General features: G+C 43.7%; 2 protein-coding genes across 7 annotated transcripts in view; both read right to left on the bottom strand.

Moving 5' to 3' along the window:
• The window catches only part of LOC134315319 (regulator of G-protein signaling 12-like), a 28,177-nt gene extending 22,157 nt beyond the window's left edge, over positions 1-6,020 (bottom strand). Inside the window, exons 1-3 of the mRNA XM_062996409.1 lie at positions 5,988-6,020; positions 3,318-4,525; positions 1,049-1,846 (exon numbers count right to left, since the gene is read on the bottom strand). Coding sequence (XP_062852479.1) covers positions 1,049-1,846; positions 3,318-4,385 — 1,866 coding nt within the window. The 5' untranslated portion in view covers positions 4,386-4,525; positions 5,988-6,020. The remainder of the gene's footprint in view (positions 1-1,048; positions 1,847-3,317; positions 4,526-5,987) is intronic.
• Positions 6,021-11,079: 5,059 nt separating this feature from the next.
• Positions 11,080-16,875, bottom strand: part of htt (huntingtin) — a 98,027-nt gene continuing 92,231 nt past the window's right edge. For all 6 annotated transcript variants that reach the window (XM_062996307.1, XM_062996308.1, XM_062996310.1 and 3 more), the window contains 4 exons: positions 16,016-16,121; positions 15,765-15,927; positions 13,407-13,567; positions 11,080-11,738 (listed from right to left, as the gene is read on the bottom strand). In XM_062996307.1, coding sequence (XP_062852377.1) covers positions 11,525-11,738; positions 13,407-13,567; positions 15,765-15,927; positions 16,016-16,121 — 644 coding nt within the window. In that variant the 3' untranslated portion in view covers positions 11,080-11,524. The remainder of the gene's footprint in view (positions 11,739-13,406; positions 13,568-15,764; positions 15,928-16,015; positions 16,122-16,875) is intronic.

Here is a 16,875-nt window from a genome sequence, read left to right as displayed (position 1 = left end):
CCAGCATCGCTGCAGAGGTTGAAGACGTGGGAGGTCAGCCTGTCAGTGCTCAGACCATACGCCGCACACTGCATCAACTCGGTCTGCATGGTCGTCATCCCAGAAGGAAGCTGACGCACAAGAAAGCCAGCAAACAGTTTGCTGAAGACAAGCAGTCCAAGAACATGGATTACTGGAATGCCCTGTGGTCTGACGAGACCAAGATAAACTTGTTTGGCTCAGATGGTGTCCAGCATGTGTGGCGGCGCCCTGGTGGTGGTAGCATCATGGTCTTGGGCTGCATGAGTGTTGCTGGCACTGGGGAGCTGCAGTTCATTGAGGGAAACATGAATTCCAACATGTACTGTGACATTCTGAAACAGAACATGATCCCCTCCCTTCGAAAACTGGGCCTCATGGCAGTTTTCCAACAGGATAACGACCCCAAACACAACCTCCAAGATGACAACTGCCTAGCTGAGGAAGCTGAAGGTAAAGGTGATGGACTAAACCCAATTGAGCACCTGTGGCGCATCCTCAAGTGGAAGGTGGAGGAGTTCAAGGTGTCTAACATCCACCAGCTCCGTGATGTCATCATGGAGGAGTGGAAGAGGATTCCAGTAGCAACCTGTGCAGCTCTGGTGAATCCATGCCCAGGAGGGTTAAGGCAGTGCTGGATAATAATGGTGGTCACACAAAATATTGACACTTTGGGCACAATTTGGACATGTTCACTGTGGGGTGTACTCACTTATGTTGCAGCTATTTAGACATTAATGGCTGTGTGTTGAGTTATTTTCAGAAGACAGTAAATCTACACTGCTATACAAGTTGTACACTGACTACTCTAAGTTATATCCAAGTTTCATGTCTATAGTGTTGTCCCATGAAAAGATATAATAAAATATTTGCAGAAATGTGAGGGGTGTACTCACTTTTGTGATACACTGTATATACTCTCAAGTGACAGAATTACCGGCCCATTGGCAGGTAAATAATATCCACCAGCTACTATGGGTACCAAACTGCCCCGGTGGTGCGACTGGTTTAATCTAGTTCACGCTCGTACCTTTTTCTCCGGGTCTTTGCTCTTCCTGCCGTTGTGCTGCTGTGGAGTCTGACGATTCTCGTAAGCGTTCCTCTCGGCGCCGAACAGCTCGCTGGCCCACTCGTCCTTGTGGGCGTGGAGCCGGTGGGGCTGGGAGGCGATGTCTCGGGCCGCCAGGTACCGGTCGGCCGGGATCTTACTCATGGGCGGGGGCAGCGTGCTGCAGTTAGCGCTGGACCAGCCGTCGGTGGACTCGCTGTAGGACTCCTGATCGCTGCTGCGCCCGCCGTGCCAATCCTTCAGCACGTGGACCGGCAACCAGCGCTGGCCCGCCGCGCCCTTCTTGGAGTGGGGGGGGAGATGGTGGCGCGTGGGCAGGCCCGAGACGTCCGGTCGGGAGGCGGGGTCGAGGTGCCTGTCCGGGTGCGGCTCCGGGAGCTCGTGCCGGTAGCCGTTACGATGGGGAGGAATCGGGGGCGGAGGCGGCGGGGGCGGGTTCTCCCATAATCCCGCGGGCGCGTGGCGGGAAGGATTGGCGCCCAGATCGACCAGCAGGACGCGGTTGTTCTTCTCCTCGGGCAGGAAGTTGCCGATCCCGCTGTCGCTGTTGCTGCTGGTGCTGTTGTTCTGCTGGGCGTCCAGGTCGCCGTCCAGGAAGGCTCGCGCCCGCACGCCCTCGATGGACTCGCCCATGTCCCGGTACAGCACGGATACGAACTGCAGCAGCGGCTGGGACGTCGGCGGGAATTCCAAGCAGCCGCCGGTGTCCGGGTCGGGGGTGCAGGCGAAGCCGAAACGTCTGGAGATCCCCTGATGGACCTAAATAAAATAAATAAAATAAATAAATGAATAAAATTTACTTCTTACATTTTATATTTCATTACAATTATATACTATATTTATTATTATTTAGTTTTTTTATTTTAGTATTTTTTTATTTATATTTCTTTTTTTTATTTTATTTTTATTTACTTTTTTATTTATTATTATTTATTACTTTCTGCACTACTTGTCACTTTTACACACTTGTTTACTTTAAATTGCTATTTTTGAAATTATATTGTTAATTTCTCAAATGTTTTCTACATTTTTACTTAGTTTTTTTTATTTTAGTATTTTTTTATTTATATTTATTTATTTTTTTATTTATTTTTAATTTTTTTATTTTTTTTATTTATTATTATTTATTAGTTTCTGCACTACTTGTCACTTTTTCACACTTGTTCACTTTAAATTGCTCTTTTTTGAATTATATTGTTAATTTTTCTAATTTTTTCTACATTTTTACTTAGTTTATTTAGTTTTTTTATTTTAGTATTTTTTTATTTATATTTATTTTTTTATTCATTTATTTATTTATTTTATTATTTTTTTTATTTATTATTATTTATTAGTTTCTGCACTACTTGTCACTTTCACACTTGTTCACTTTAAATTGCTCTTTTTTTTAATTATATTGTTAATTTATTTTATTTTTTCTACATTTTTACTTAGTTTATTTAGTTTTTTAATTTTAGTATTTTTTTATTTATATTTATTTTTTTATTTTATTTTATTTTATTATTTATTTATTTATTATTTATTAGTTTCTGCACTACTTGTCACTTTTACACACTTGTTCACTTCAAACTGCTCTTTTTTAAATTATATTGTTAATTTTTCAAATTTTTTGTACATTTTTACGTTTAAAAACATTTCTATATTTTTTTTGTATAATATATATTTTATTTTATAGCATATTTTACTATTTTGTAGTTTTATTACTAGTACTATTTTATTTTCACTGCCAGTTGTACTGTGTTTGACTCTGTATGTGACAAATAAACCTTGATTTGATTATTTGCTCCCAATCTAGTCGTCTTGACAGGCGTGCACTGGAGAGACACGCTAAGCTCTAAAAGATTGACCATCACTAAAGAAAACGCCTCAACCAGACAGCAGAGGCCGCAATTGTACCACAACAATGATTTTTGTATTTTTAAGTATTTTTCCTCCCGTACAGGGACAGCCAATCATGCCGGGGGGGGGGGGTCGGGGGGGGGGGGGGGGGGGGTCTTTGCCCGGCTGGTCGATAGCACAGCCGAGATTAATTATGATATAAATGACATTCTCAGCATGTAGTGTGCGCTTTAATCCAGAGCGACCTGCAGTACTGTGACAGTATACAGTCTAAGCAAGTGAGGGTTAACAGTGGCCACCTGGCAGTGGTGGGGCTTGAACCAGCGACCTTTCGATTACTCGTCCAGTGCCCTATGAATTAGAGATACAATTAAATTGTGTAATATGAGACCTTGTGATGGCAGAGCTCAGGATCCACCAGAAAGACGTGGCAGGACGTCCGAGAGCCCTGGTCGTCCTGTCCGTTCGGACTCATCGGACGGTCCTCGGCGGCCTGCATGGTGACCAGACCGAAGAAGCGTCGGTCGTCCGGACACACGGCGCTGAACGCCAGCTTCTCGGCGGGGTAGGAGGCCAGGACGGCGCCGCGCTCGCTCCTCAGGCGGACGCAGTCGTGCAGGACCTCGAGGAGAACCAGCGAGTGGACCTTCTGTTCGGCCCTCAGGCGGCGCATGCAGCCGCGGATGGCCTGCAGGCTGTCGCTCTCCAGGTTGGTGCCGCTGGACGCCAGCTCGATGGAGCCCAGGTAGCCCACGATCATGCCCACGTTGAGGATGGCGTCCCGGTGCTCGGGTTCGAACGGGTCCGGGTCCGGGTCCGGGTCTACGAACACGGAGTCAGAGACGTCCCGCACCACCCGGGCCAGTTCCTCCCCCGAAAGGTGGTCGGGATCGGTCCGGCGGGCGTCCAGGTCTTCCCCGAGGAGGTCCAGGTCTGAAACGGGGCGTCGCCTCGCGGCGGCGGCGGCTTTTTCCGAGCTGCTGGACGAGTGGCTGGACGAGATCTCGAAGATCATGTTGAAGATCCCGCCGGACCGCATCTCGGCCACCACGCGCTCAGCCCGGTTTATCCCCAGAGTCTTGGAGTCCATCTTGGGTCGCGGCCAGTGGCTCTTGTGCTCGTGGAACCCGAGCTCCTCGTCGCTGGAGCAGGAATCCATCCGGCCGCCCTCGGCGACGAGCAGACGCAGCACGCCCGAGCAGCGCCCGATCAGCTTCACCACGTCCTCGTGGGACGCTCTGGCCACGTCGATGTCGTTGACGCCGAGGACGTGATCTCCGGCCCCGAGGCCCACGTGATCGGCCGGGCTGCCCTTCAGGACGCGGCTCAGCACGCACGGCGAGTGACCCGAGAGGGTAAAACCGTATCCGCTCCGGCCTCGCGCCACCTCCACCGCCCTCGCGCGGCCCGGCGGCTGGTTCTTGCCGCGCCGCCTGCCCGACTCCGGCGCTCCGAACATTTTCCTTCGCGCCTTGTTCTGGTACGTACTCGACAAATGCAGGACAGGTGAGTTAGATGTAACGCCCGGGTGAGATCGAGCTCTCTCATCCAGTCGCTCTCGCTGTAGGAAGCATCCTGACGTCGAGTACAGAAAACCTCCTGCAAATAAGAGACAAATAAAGGAATAAGATTATACGTTTAAATAAAATCCGCCGGTGTCCGGATCGGGGGTGCAGCTAAAACCGAAACGTCTGGAGATCCCCTGAAGGACCTTAAAAAAAAAATAATAATAATTAATAAACTTTTATATTTATTAACAATTATATACTCTATTTATTATTATTATTAGCTTCCAATCTGGTCGTCTTGACAGGCGTGCAGTGGAGAGACACACTAAGCTCTAAAGATTGACCCATCATTAACGAAAACGCCTGGACCGGACAGCAGAGTGCAGTTATCCCACAACGATGATTTTTCAAACTTTTTTGTATTCTCAGTGTATTCCTGCCTTCTATTTACACCGATCAGCCATAACATTATAACCACCTCCTTGTTTCTACACTCACTGTCCATTTTATCATCTAGAAGCACTTTGTAGTTCTACAATTACTGACTGTAGTCCATCTGTTTCTCTACATGCTTTGTTACCCCCTTTCATGCTGTTCTTCAATGGTCAGGACCCCCACAGGACCACCACAGAGCAGGTATTATTTAGGTGGTGGATCATTCTCAGCACTGCAGTGACACTGACATGGTGGTGGTGTGTTAGTGTGTGTTGTGCTGGTATGATGGAGTTTTTAAACACCTCACTGTCACTGCTGGACTGAGAATCGTCCACCGACCAAAAACATCCAGCCGACAGCGCCCCGTGGGCAGCGTCCTGTGACCACCGATGAAGGTCTAGAAGACGAGCGACTCAAACAGCAGCAATAGATGAGCGATCGTCTCTGACTTTACATCTACAAGGTGGACCGACTAGGTAGGAGTGTCTAATAGAGTGGACAGTGAGTGGACACGGTGTTTAAAAACTCCAGCAGCACTGCTGTGTCTGATCCACTCATACCAGCACAACACACACTAACACACCACCACCATGTCAGTGTCATACAAAGCATGTAGAGAAACAGATGGATGACAGTCAGTAATTGTAGAACTACAAAGTGCTTCTATATGGTAAGTGGAGCTGATAAAATAGACAGTGAGTGTAGAAACAAGGAGGTGGTTTTATTTATTATAATATTAATCATTATAATCATTATTATTATTATTATTATTATTATTTATTTATTTATTTTTGTTAAGTTCTTTACTTGGAAGGATTAACAGATTATATAAAGCACATTATTACAACAATGAAATGTTCACATAGTAAAAACTCTATATTATTAATGTATAATAAAGTTATAAATAGTTATAAGCTGTTATTAATAATTATAACATGTTTAACACACAAAGCATCATAAACATGAAACAGCAGCTTAGTTTTGGATCATTTCTGCATGCCAAGCAGTTTAAATAGACTAGAATAACGCTTATAAACATAAATAAATCATAAACTACTTGTTTAAAGCGCGTTATAAGACTTTTATAACAGTTTATTACTAATAAAGAAGAAACTCACAGTTTTGACGGCGCTCCGAACTTTCCGTTATTGTTCATCAACTCCACTACGCGTCCTCATTCACTCTTGCTATGTAGCTCTGTCCCGCCTCTACACTCCTATTGGTAGTAACCACGACGACCCAAACGTCAACAGACAAATCTGCAACGCTGATTGGTTAAAATTCTTGTCAATCACGTTGAAAGCGATTCCCAAGTTCGGGAATACTGTTTGCTTGAGGCTGGCTTGTCGGCTATTCGACTCCATGAACTCTAAATTCGACTCCGATTCTAAATCCAGAGAATACATGCGTTAAGAATAGGAGTCGATTCCGGGAACTGATTCAATACAAGTATCGATACCACATAAAGAAAAAAAAAACACAAGACAGGGGATAAAAAACTAATAAATAAATGAACTCCTGTTATTCCCCATTTATTAACAACAATTGTGAAAACGCTTGTTGTTTGTTTGTTGAAAGCGATTCCCAAGTCGACTCCATGAAACCTGAATTTGATTCTGATTCTTAATACATGCGTTAAGAAAAGGATTCGATTCCAAGAATTGATTCAATACAGGTATCGATACCACAAAAAACACAAGACAACGAATAAAAACTTCCAAATAAATGAACTCCTGTTATTCATAGCTGAAGTACAAAGTCTTGCAGATTCATTAACAACAACTGTGAAAACCTTTTTTGTTTGTTTGTTTGTTGAAAGCGAGTTTGCTTGAGGCTGGCTTGTCGGCTATTCGACTCCATGAACTCGATGAATTCGACTCTGATTCTAAATCAGTGCGTTAAGAATTGGAGTCGATTCCAAGAATTGATTCAGTACAGTTATCGATACCGCATAAAGAAAAAATAATCAAACAAATAAACAAACTGCTGTTATTCCCCATTTATTAACAACCACTGTGAAAACATCTTTGTTTGTTTGTTGAAAGCATTGTGCACATCTGGATGCTAGTTGGTCAAAATGAGTTTTCTTTATTTTACTAGACCAGAATGTTCTCAGAAATCCACTGACATGAAAATTGGCCTCTTCAATTCAGCTACCTGTAACGAACAACAAAAGTTTTGAACTTTCTGTGTTGATAACTTTTGAACCACAAGAGATATTGCAAATCTGATTGTGGCAATCGATGTCTGAGGATATTCTGGTCTTCTTTGATATGCTACATGACCACCTTCCCATTGGAAAAACTTGCCCTTGATCCAATATAGCGGCTCTCAAGATAGCGGCCATGTTCCGGACATAGCCTAAAAGATAGGCCCCCTCACCGATTAGTTGCTGGGGTATTCAGATATGTCATTTTCCCTTTCGTTTCTGAAATAAAAGAGTGTCCTGAGACTTTTGACTCACCCTGTATATAGAGAAGAAAAAACACTAAAATAATAAAACTTTAACTTAATACAGGACAAAATAGATGCAAAATAATTCTCAAACTTAAATGGAGCGAATAAAAGAAATGCAAATCAACAAAACGATTCTGAAACATTTTATTTATTGTGTTACTACATCATCTTTCCAGTAGTTTTATATTAAAATATGCCATTACATTAAATACCACAACTTTATCTTCATTCAGCTGCGTCAGGCTTGCGGGATTGATCGGGAATACTTAACACAGAGATGCAAACTTTATGAGGCTCCGGTGTACGACCGTCATGGCCTCCGGTGTACGACCGTCATGGCCTCCGGTACCGCTCTGCTAAACAGCAAGTAGACGAGAATGTAAATCTGAGTAATTCTCAAGTCCTCATCTTCTGCCTAGAGTTTAAACAAGCTAAACTTAAATCGGCACGAATGTGGTTAGAGCTGAAGTGAAATGAATGAAAAAAATGCATCTTAGGGGAGTAAAATAAAAGTGCTTTGTGATCGGTGCTAAACCCATAATACCACGCAGGTAGTTCTGTAATCCTGCTGCTGCAGACTTGAGGGATTCCAGATTTGTGCCTTTTTAAACTGTGGATGTAAAATTATCTACCAAACGAAGCTTTAATTTACATTTACATTTTCAGCATTTAGCAGACGCTTTTATCCAAAGCGACTTACACGATGAGCAATTGAGGGTTAAGGGCCTTGCTCAGGGACCCAACAGTGGCAACTTGGTGATGGTGGGGCTTGAACCGGCAACCTTCTGTTTACTAGTCCAGTACCTTAACCACTGAGCTATCACTGGCCCTTTAATGTCGTGTTTATTGTGGAAATACAGAAATCAGAGTGAGAGGCTAAAAGAAAAGCTGAAAAACGTCCGTGTACAGGAATAAACGTCGTCTTTACAAGTCTGGTTCAGCCCTTTCTCAGCCCTTACTTCTGGAAATTCCAATTTAGTCATTTCCAGTTCTCAAATGTGAACCTGCTACCGCTTGCACACTTCCCCAGATCCAACCGAGAAGAGCCGAATCACCACACGCCCCCTCTGAGACCGCTTCTTATCACCTGACAGTGTTGGGTTCCCACACCTCCTAAGGGCGCATTCACATGATCTGAATCTGCATCAGTGTGGAATAAGCGTCAGATCCAGGGTTACAGCTCCACATGTATCTGTGTTTATCTGGATTCTCCTCCGTTTCACTTTTAAACTTGTGTTACAGCTCCAGCTTCTGAGAAACGGTGAGAATCAGAATCAGCTTCTCCCAGAGTCTAAAACGCTTCTGGTTGAAAATAAAGCTTAACGTGGTTTAATGTAGTAAAAGAAGGAGACAGGAGCACTAAACTTCTCTTCATTATTACTGCTCATAAGTTCCTCCACTAATCACATTCCTCACTCGCCGTTTTACTGCAAGAAGTCACGCTACGACCTGAATCGCTTTTACTGTGTCGTATCAAACAGTTCGTCTCATTGGAGGAGTCAAAACTGCACTTCTCATGTGAATGCGCCCCGAATGAGCCCGGACAAACCCGACCGAGAGCCGGTCTAAAATGTTACTGACGTTTTACTCTTAACGATTTCACACTGTAACTACTGTACATCTTCTGTTGTTTTACCCCAAGGTGGATCTGACGGAAACCTGTTCACCCTCTCGAGGTTAGAGACTGTGAGTCGAGACTGCAGTGCCAACAATGCTGCTCCTGCTAGATGTGACGAGTTCCTGGCGTGTTTGCACCAAAAATGTCCAGAACTTACAACAGACTTTATCACAAACTGGACTGAATAATAAAGAACTAGTTATAACTTCCAGTTCAATGTAATTTTGTGTGTGTATGATTTGTGTAAATCCTATTTATTAAAGTTTCCTCCAGGCCACCCGAGGAGGACGGGGGTCCCCGCTGAGTCTGGTTCCTCTCAAGGTTCCTTCCTGTATTTTTAAGGGAGTTTTTCCTGCCACTGTCGCCCTCGGCTTGCTCAACAGGGGTTCTTGGACTGTTGGTCCTGGATTCTGTAGTTGCTTTGAGACTATTTCTGAGTCTCCAAACCACTAAACACTGCAGACATCAGTGGATTTGAATTATCGTACCCTGAAGCTACGACAAATAAAGAAAACTCGCCATGTTGTTGAGCCAGTTAAGACGCCGGGACTTTTTTTGATCGCTATATTTCACATATTGCAACTGTGTTTTATTTGTATTAGATTTTTTTTTTTACATCACATGACGTTTTCATATTAAAAGTTGAAAGCATGCTGCAAGCTAAATATACAAGATGCTGCCCAGTCGTATTTAAAGCGAGACACGACAGTTCAGTCCACAACATCAGACGGTCGGTTCTGATTTCACCTGATACGCACTGCATGGAGAGGAAAGTGGTTTATACACATTCAGTAACGGTGATCTACAATTATCAATCCTTGTTTTGTTTTCTTTTTTTCGCCTTTATGGCTGTTCATGCACCACCGAGTTTAAAACTGTGATATAAATTGTACATGATTCAGACACGACATAAAACAGACTTCCAGTTTAGATCAATAATCACGTCACATCCTGAGCGTTAGAAGCAATCGAACATGATCAAAGCTTAAGGCGATTACATTAAATCACTGTGTTTCACATGCTGAAGCACTGAGTTTATTAGCCGTCACGATACAATCGAGAACGCCTCTATAGAAAGCACTATGGCTGTGTGACTATATTAAAACCCTTCTGCGCAGGGATTTCGTTTTCTAGACGACCGAGGGTCTTCGATTGAATAAAATATTTCAAACTAAACAAAAACAAAACATAAAACGATTCATTATTATAATTATAATAAAAAAACAACTACAAAGAAAGACGATAAGCGTAAACGTTGCCTCGGCTAGTTCTAGTGTCTCAAAGCTCAAAATACGAATCAAAATACGTGGAAGGAATCGTTTTCTAATTTATTTATCATGGCTTAGATGAGCTCCTTCAAAAAAAACTAAGATCTATACTCAGTTTACTAGTTGTCTAGTCGTCTGTTTCGGTTTCCACAAGTGCTACGAGTCAGAGCAACTAACGCACCTCAGAGCAAAGGAATGATTTAAGCAGCTTTAAAAGAATAAACCACCTCCTTGTTTCTACACTCACTGTCCATTTTATCAGCTCCACTTACCATATAGAAGCACTTTGTAGTTCTACAATTACTGACTGTAGTCCATCTGTTTCTCTACATACTTTGTTAGGACCCCCACAGAGCAGGTATTATTTAGGTGGTGGATCATTCTCAGCACTGCAGTGACACTGACATGGTGGTGGTGTGTTAGTGTGTGTTGTGCTGGTATGAGTGGATCAGACACAGCAGCGCTGCTATAGTTTTTAAACACCTCACCGACCGAAAATATCCAGCCAACAGCGCCCCGTGGGCAGCGTCCTGTGACCACTGATGTAGGTCTAGAAGATGAGCGACTCAAACAGCAGCAATAGATGAGCGATCGTCTCTGACTTTACATCTACAAGGTGGACCGACTAGGTAGGAGTGTCTAATAGAGTGGACGGTGAGTGGACACGGTGTTTAACAACTCCACTCATACCAGCACAACACACACCAACACACCACCTAAATAATACCTGCTCTGCGGTGGTCCTGTGGGGGTCCTGACCATTGAAGAACAGCATGAAAGGGGGTAACAAAGCATGTAGAGAAACAGATGGACTACAGTCAGTAATTGTAGAACTACAAAGTGCTTCTATATGGTAAGTGGAGCTGATAACATGGACAGTGAGTGTAGAAACAAGGAGGTGGTTTTAATGTTATGGCTGATCGGTGTACGTTGATTTTTACATGCGACTGGTGAAGCTGCTGTTACAGAGCAGTACGAAGGATTTGCAGTTATAAAAATACATTCGACTCGTCCTGCCCTGACCTGTCTTCACATTATCCACCTGAACGTACGTCTAACTCAAGCACATACAAGAGCAAAAAAAAAAACACAAACCAACAGAAAGAAGCGGCTGTTACAGTGTACGAGCTCGTGTGTGGTTTGGTCCTACGCTCAGCGTCCACGTAAACTTCAAAGCTTTGACGTCAGGATGTCAGAAAGTACGACAGACTCTATAAGCAGTGATTAAAATTCGGCTCCGACTCGCTGACATCGTGCATCGCGTCTCGTTTTCTAGCTTTCTACCCGTCCGAGCGAGCGAGCGCGCCCCGCCTCAGAGCGACGTGTCCTGATGGATGCTCTGCAGACAGCACAGCAGCTGGTGGTAAGGACTCCCGGGTAACGCCACCATCTCGAACACGGACTGGAAGGATCTGCGGTCCAGCTCCTCGTCGATCTGGTGCCGGTAGAAGTCCATGGCCACCAGGCAGAACAGGCTGACGTCCACCGTGTCCGCTCTGCCCATGCGGCTGATCACGTGCGGCAGGCTGAACGATAGATGTGTCAAGGAGAACAATAACGTGTAAAGTAACTGCTGCTTATCTGTGCTCCAGCCACAAAAACTAAAATTCTACCCTGTACCCCTGTATTTATGTTACAGGTCTGCTCAGTATGCTTCCTTAAAGCTTGATTGTAATAAAGAGACCAACATACTGAACCGTTTCTGTTAAAAAGAAGAACTGAAGGAAGCCGCAGAACCCAACAGAACTCTCACAGCGGTGGTTGCATTTATTTTTAATTTATTATTCTGCTAAATTTATGATTTTGTAGCTTAAATGTTGTACTTTTTTATGTAAGTGACTTTAATTAAGCATAAGTGCAGAAGTCTAGTTTGTGTTTTGCCCTTTATATAATTTACAGGGCGTCCCCAAAGTCTGGACGCATAAGCAAAATGCTCATTTTAATACATTTTATTTCATTAAAATATGAATCAATAACATCAGTGTGTTTTCCACTATCTATGATGCAATATGTACAGCATGTGTGTGTATTTTAGTAAACATAAAGTTAGTTATAGTTAGTGATAGTTCCATATACAGTATGTGTCCAGACTTTAATAATAATGATATTTTATCTTCTTACTCCACGTGTACGTTTGCATTACATTGTGACACATCACACATGCTGTGCCTCGACTCTGTATGATATCAATGAAGATTTTAACACTGAATTTAGAGTTTAGTGTCATTATGCCATTCATGTCACTTGGTGGAGAAGGCGTGCGATCAGGCTTGAGAGCGGGAGATGAACTTCTAAGCTATAGATATATATTTTGTGAGACCGAGTCAGTTCGGAATTCGTTTGTCTGACAGAAAATTAGGCAAATCCTGCCCACAAAAAGGGATCTTTAAAAAGTTTCCTCACTTGTATATTGTGGTTATAAGCGGTGAGGGTAGTAGGAGGAGGAGTAATCGGTCGTGTCTGAGAGACGCTCAAAGCTTTAAGGGGAAGAAGATTTTCATGTGGTGATGATGTGAAAGCAGCGGCGCATCAGTGGCTACAAACTCGAGCAAAAACATTTTTTGCTGACGGCTTTAAAAATCGGTACGATGCTGGGAAAGATGCATCGGAAGGCGACGATGTAGAAAAATGATAGAGTTTGTTTTAAAAAATCTTAATAGTGTTAAAAAAGTGTGGAAACTTTTTAAAGAACCCTCGTACATACGTATATACACTATATGGCCAAAAGTATTTAGACACCCAACCATGAGCTTGCTGATCGACTGATTACAAAACCAAACGGTATTAAAATAGTGTGACCTCTGTGATCTTTTTGTTAAAACAAGAGACACTCTTCTAAACAGGTTCTCACTATACTTTGTAGTATGTCTGGAGGAATTTGTGCCCATTTAGTCAAAAAATGACAGCATTTGTATGGCTGGGCGCTGATCGATCGGTCGATGTTCCGGTTCATTCCAAACCTGTTGAGTCAGGGCCATAAAGGTTTTCTTCAGGTCTTTATAGAGCTCACTTTGTGCACAAAGGGCACAGGAAAGAAAGAACAGAAAAAGGACCTTCCCTAAACTGTTGCTGCCAAGTTTGACGCATCTTATTTCCCTGATATAATTAATGTATTGCACCTGTTAGCGATTGCTGTCGCTTATGCGAGTGAATTCGATAAGGAGGTAAACTGGAGACGCGGCGTGTGAGGATACAGAGCCGAAATCCACTGGCTGGTGGAGGCGCTGACGAAGAAGCAGGACAGGCTCCACATCGCCATGGCAACGGGCGTCCTCTGCGTGAAGTTGGACAGGGAGAGCAGCACCCAGTCTCGCACCATGGACGACTGACCGGTGGCGTGGAGCGTCTGAAACACCTGAAACAAAAGAGAAAACCCGCAAAAAGGAATCGATTACTGCGCCCAACTTACGAGAGCACTAAAACTTTCACCCCGGGGGCGCGTCTGTTCCACCCGGAAGGAACCTGGATTTATTTTATGCTGTCGGATGGATCGCATTCTGATAGATGTGCGCCTGACCATCACGCCACACCAGTGATGAGAGTGGAATCGAACTCTGGGTCTAAATAACACAAGCTGCACATTTCCCAGCCTGATCCTAAAAGGGCTGTCAAGATTTTAAGTCGATGCATCGTTTTTTAAAACTGTTTATGAATAATCCTTTTTCATTTAAACTAGGGCTTCACGCGATTAATTTTTTTTTAATCGAGATTAATCGCAATTAAAGAACCAAATTAATTGTGATTAATCACATTTAATCGCAAACTAATAACTAAGCAAAATTTGAACAGTTATGCACATTTTTTATTGAAAGAACACGTTTACCAATAAAAACATTCATAAAATTATGATAAAATTATTCAATCTAAATTATTTTTAGAAAGTATAACAAACAAGCAGAAACTGAAAAACGGGTCGTATTTTAATTACGGCTTAGTGGGTAGCGCTGTCGCCTCACAGCAAGAAGGTCCTGGGTTCGATCCCCAGGTGGGGCGGTCCGGGTCCTTTCTGTGCGGAGTTTGCATGTTCCCCCCGTGTCCGCGTGGGCTTCCTCCGGGTGCTCCGGTTTCCTCCCACAGTCCAAAAACATGCCACCAGGCTAATTGGAAACACTGAATTGTCCTATAGATACCAGCCGCTAGATGCACAAAACCAGTGCACTGTAGTGCCGGTCCCAAGCCTGGATAAAATAGGGAGGGTTGTGTCATGAAGGACATCCGGCGTAAAAATTGTGCCAAATCGATGCGCGGATCATCAAAGGCCGAGGAAAAGAAAAAAAAAAAAGATTTTAATTTTCCGAAATCAACATTTTTTATCAGTTCAATAAACACACAAGCGCTGACGTGTATATTTGCTTCATATATTCAGTGTAAATCAGGCACAAGTGTTAACAACGTTACGCCGCGTCCCCCGTTCCGACTTTTGTATCTGCCGTAGTTTTTCCTGCCCTTGTAATTCACACAAGAACTATTTATCCCTAAAAAAGCGCTATTCTAAGAAAAAGAAAGTTGTTTTCTAACGTCTCGCCTGTCGTGTAATGTGAATTAGAAATATATTGTCTGGCCCTTTAAGAATGTTAAGTGCACTATAGGGCGCAGGGAGCGAGTGTGTAGGGAAGAGATCAGAATTGACCGTCTCCGACTGTGCTTATTTCGTTCTGTTAATCAGCGTTCTGCTTCATGCACTTTTAAGGAACGCAAATGACCACAGAGACGCATATTTACGTGGCACCAACAGCTCAATAAAAATAGTTTGATTAAAGTCTTTAATCACGATTAAAATTTTAACGTGTTAATCGCATTAATTAACGACGGCCCTAATTTGAACGTCTCCCTTCATATAAGCGTTCATATGATTCCGTCAGCACTACTCGCTGTGTGCAGGACCTCAGTCGTATCTGGTCCGGTCGCTGGTTGTTTAAACACCGTCTGCAGCCGTCAGAGGACGATTGTAGAGCTTTCAAAGAGAAGCTCAAAGTTTTCCACGACCCAAATCATCCAAAGTTTGGTGATACTTAAACCTGGCACCAAACTAAAAGCTGGTTTGTTCACTGTGTAAAGCTTTGATGGTACCACAGCAGCACCGGCGCCATGTCGCACGTCTATATTGTTTCATTACGCTTCTTAATCCTGGAGATCTTGGAATACCGTATTCCAAGCTTCTCATGTGAAAGCGCCCGAACACTCACCACTGTGTTTACATGGTTTAGAATGTGCAGTAAGTGTTGAGTGAACGTGGAGGTTAGAATCTGGACTCATTCGTTAATGTCGTTACCGTACGTCGGACTTAATGAGACGTGGCTACATCTAACTATTTTATTTCTGCTGTAAGTTGAAGCACTTTGCTTTGTGTACGGACGCCATAAACACGTGCTGCACTTGAGAATGTGATAATATAAACATAAACCCTGTTTACATTTAGTTCTGTGTTATATTATTATGACGTACAGTTTGTTGTTCTAGTAAAAGACCAATCGGTAAAATAGTCTATGATTAATCGATAGAAAAATAGTCGTTAGTGGCAGCCCTAGATCCTAAGAAAAAAATAAACCCACCTTATAAACCACCGCGGCCATAAACTGGGGGTACGGCTGCTGATTGGACAGGAACTCCCCGATGACCTTGTTCATCACGTCCTGTGGTGGAAAGAAGTCGTCCAGGAACTGGGGCAGGATCCGAGACACCACGCGGGCCTCGCACGGGAAACCTTTACGGATTCTGCGTCCAGGTAAAGAACACGTAAAGCGTAAACGTACACGTAAATCATAAACCTACAGCAAAGCCTGAGCGGAAGTGAAGCTCGTACCTGTCGAAGAGGACCGAGACGCGCTCCATGGCCACTATTACCGACTCGCTGTCGGGGGCGGTGGGATCCGCGTCGGCCGGCCGACCAGGGCTCCCTCGCTCCTTACCTGTAAGGAGGGGGAAAAAAGGACACCGGTCAGCGGCAGCGACTTTTACGCTGTGTTCACACCGGCAGCGAAGCGACGTGATGAAGCGGGCGGTTCTTATTTATTCATAACAGCGGCGATTTTTATTTTTTAGAGGGAACACGTCTGATTTGTGGTCCAATTCTTACACTGTACTGCCATGGCATTTTCTTTTATCTGCTTGGCATCAGTGAAACCAAAGCGATGATGATGCTGCCGGTGTGAACGCAGGGCATGAGCGGTCAGCAGTTTAGGAGACGAGGTGAACAATGTGAATGCAGGGTCATTATCGGACAGAACTCCGCTTTCGAACGTTCTTTAACGTTTTGCTTTATTTAACCCTCGTTCGGACACACGACAGAACAGAAGATCTGTATATATTAGGGATGCATCGATAACATTTTTTCCCAACCGAGTACGAGTACGTGTATTTTTGTACTTGCCGATACCGATACCTATTTAGAATACCGTTTTTTTTTAAACAAAAACACACGTGAGAAGTGATGAGGGGTTTAATGACACCACGTCCAAAAATGCACGTCAACAAGCAGCGAGTGATCAAAGTGTTTGTGCGCTGACGTGATGAAATCAAGGAGGAAAAATAAATGAATCTGAGTGGATTTGGCAACACGAGCAGCACGGATCGTTCTGTAGTGAGTTGGATGTTCTGTAGAGGACGATCAGGTCAGAAATACTGTAAAACTCGTGTGTGTGTGTGTGTGCTGATGTATCCTGA

This window comes from Trichomycterus rosablanca, chromosome 5, assembly GCF_030014385.1.
Source record: "Trichomycterus rosablanca isolate fTriRos1 chromosome 5, fTriRos1.hap1, whole genome shotgun sequence".
Classification (NCBI taxonomy): domain Eukaryota; kingdom Metazoa; phylum Chordata; class Actinopteri; order Siluriformes; family Trichomycteridae; genus Trichomycterus; species Trichomycterus rosablanca.
Note: the sequence above shows the minus strand (reverse complement) of the source record. Positions and strands in the feature narration are given on the sequence as shown.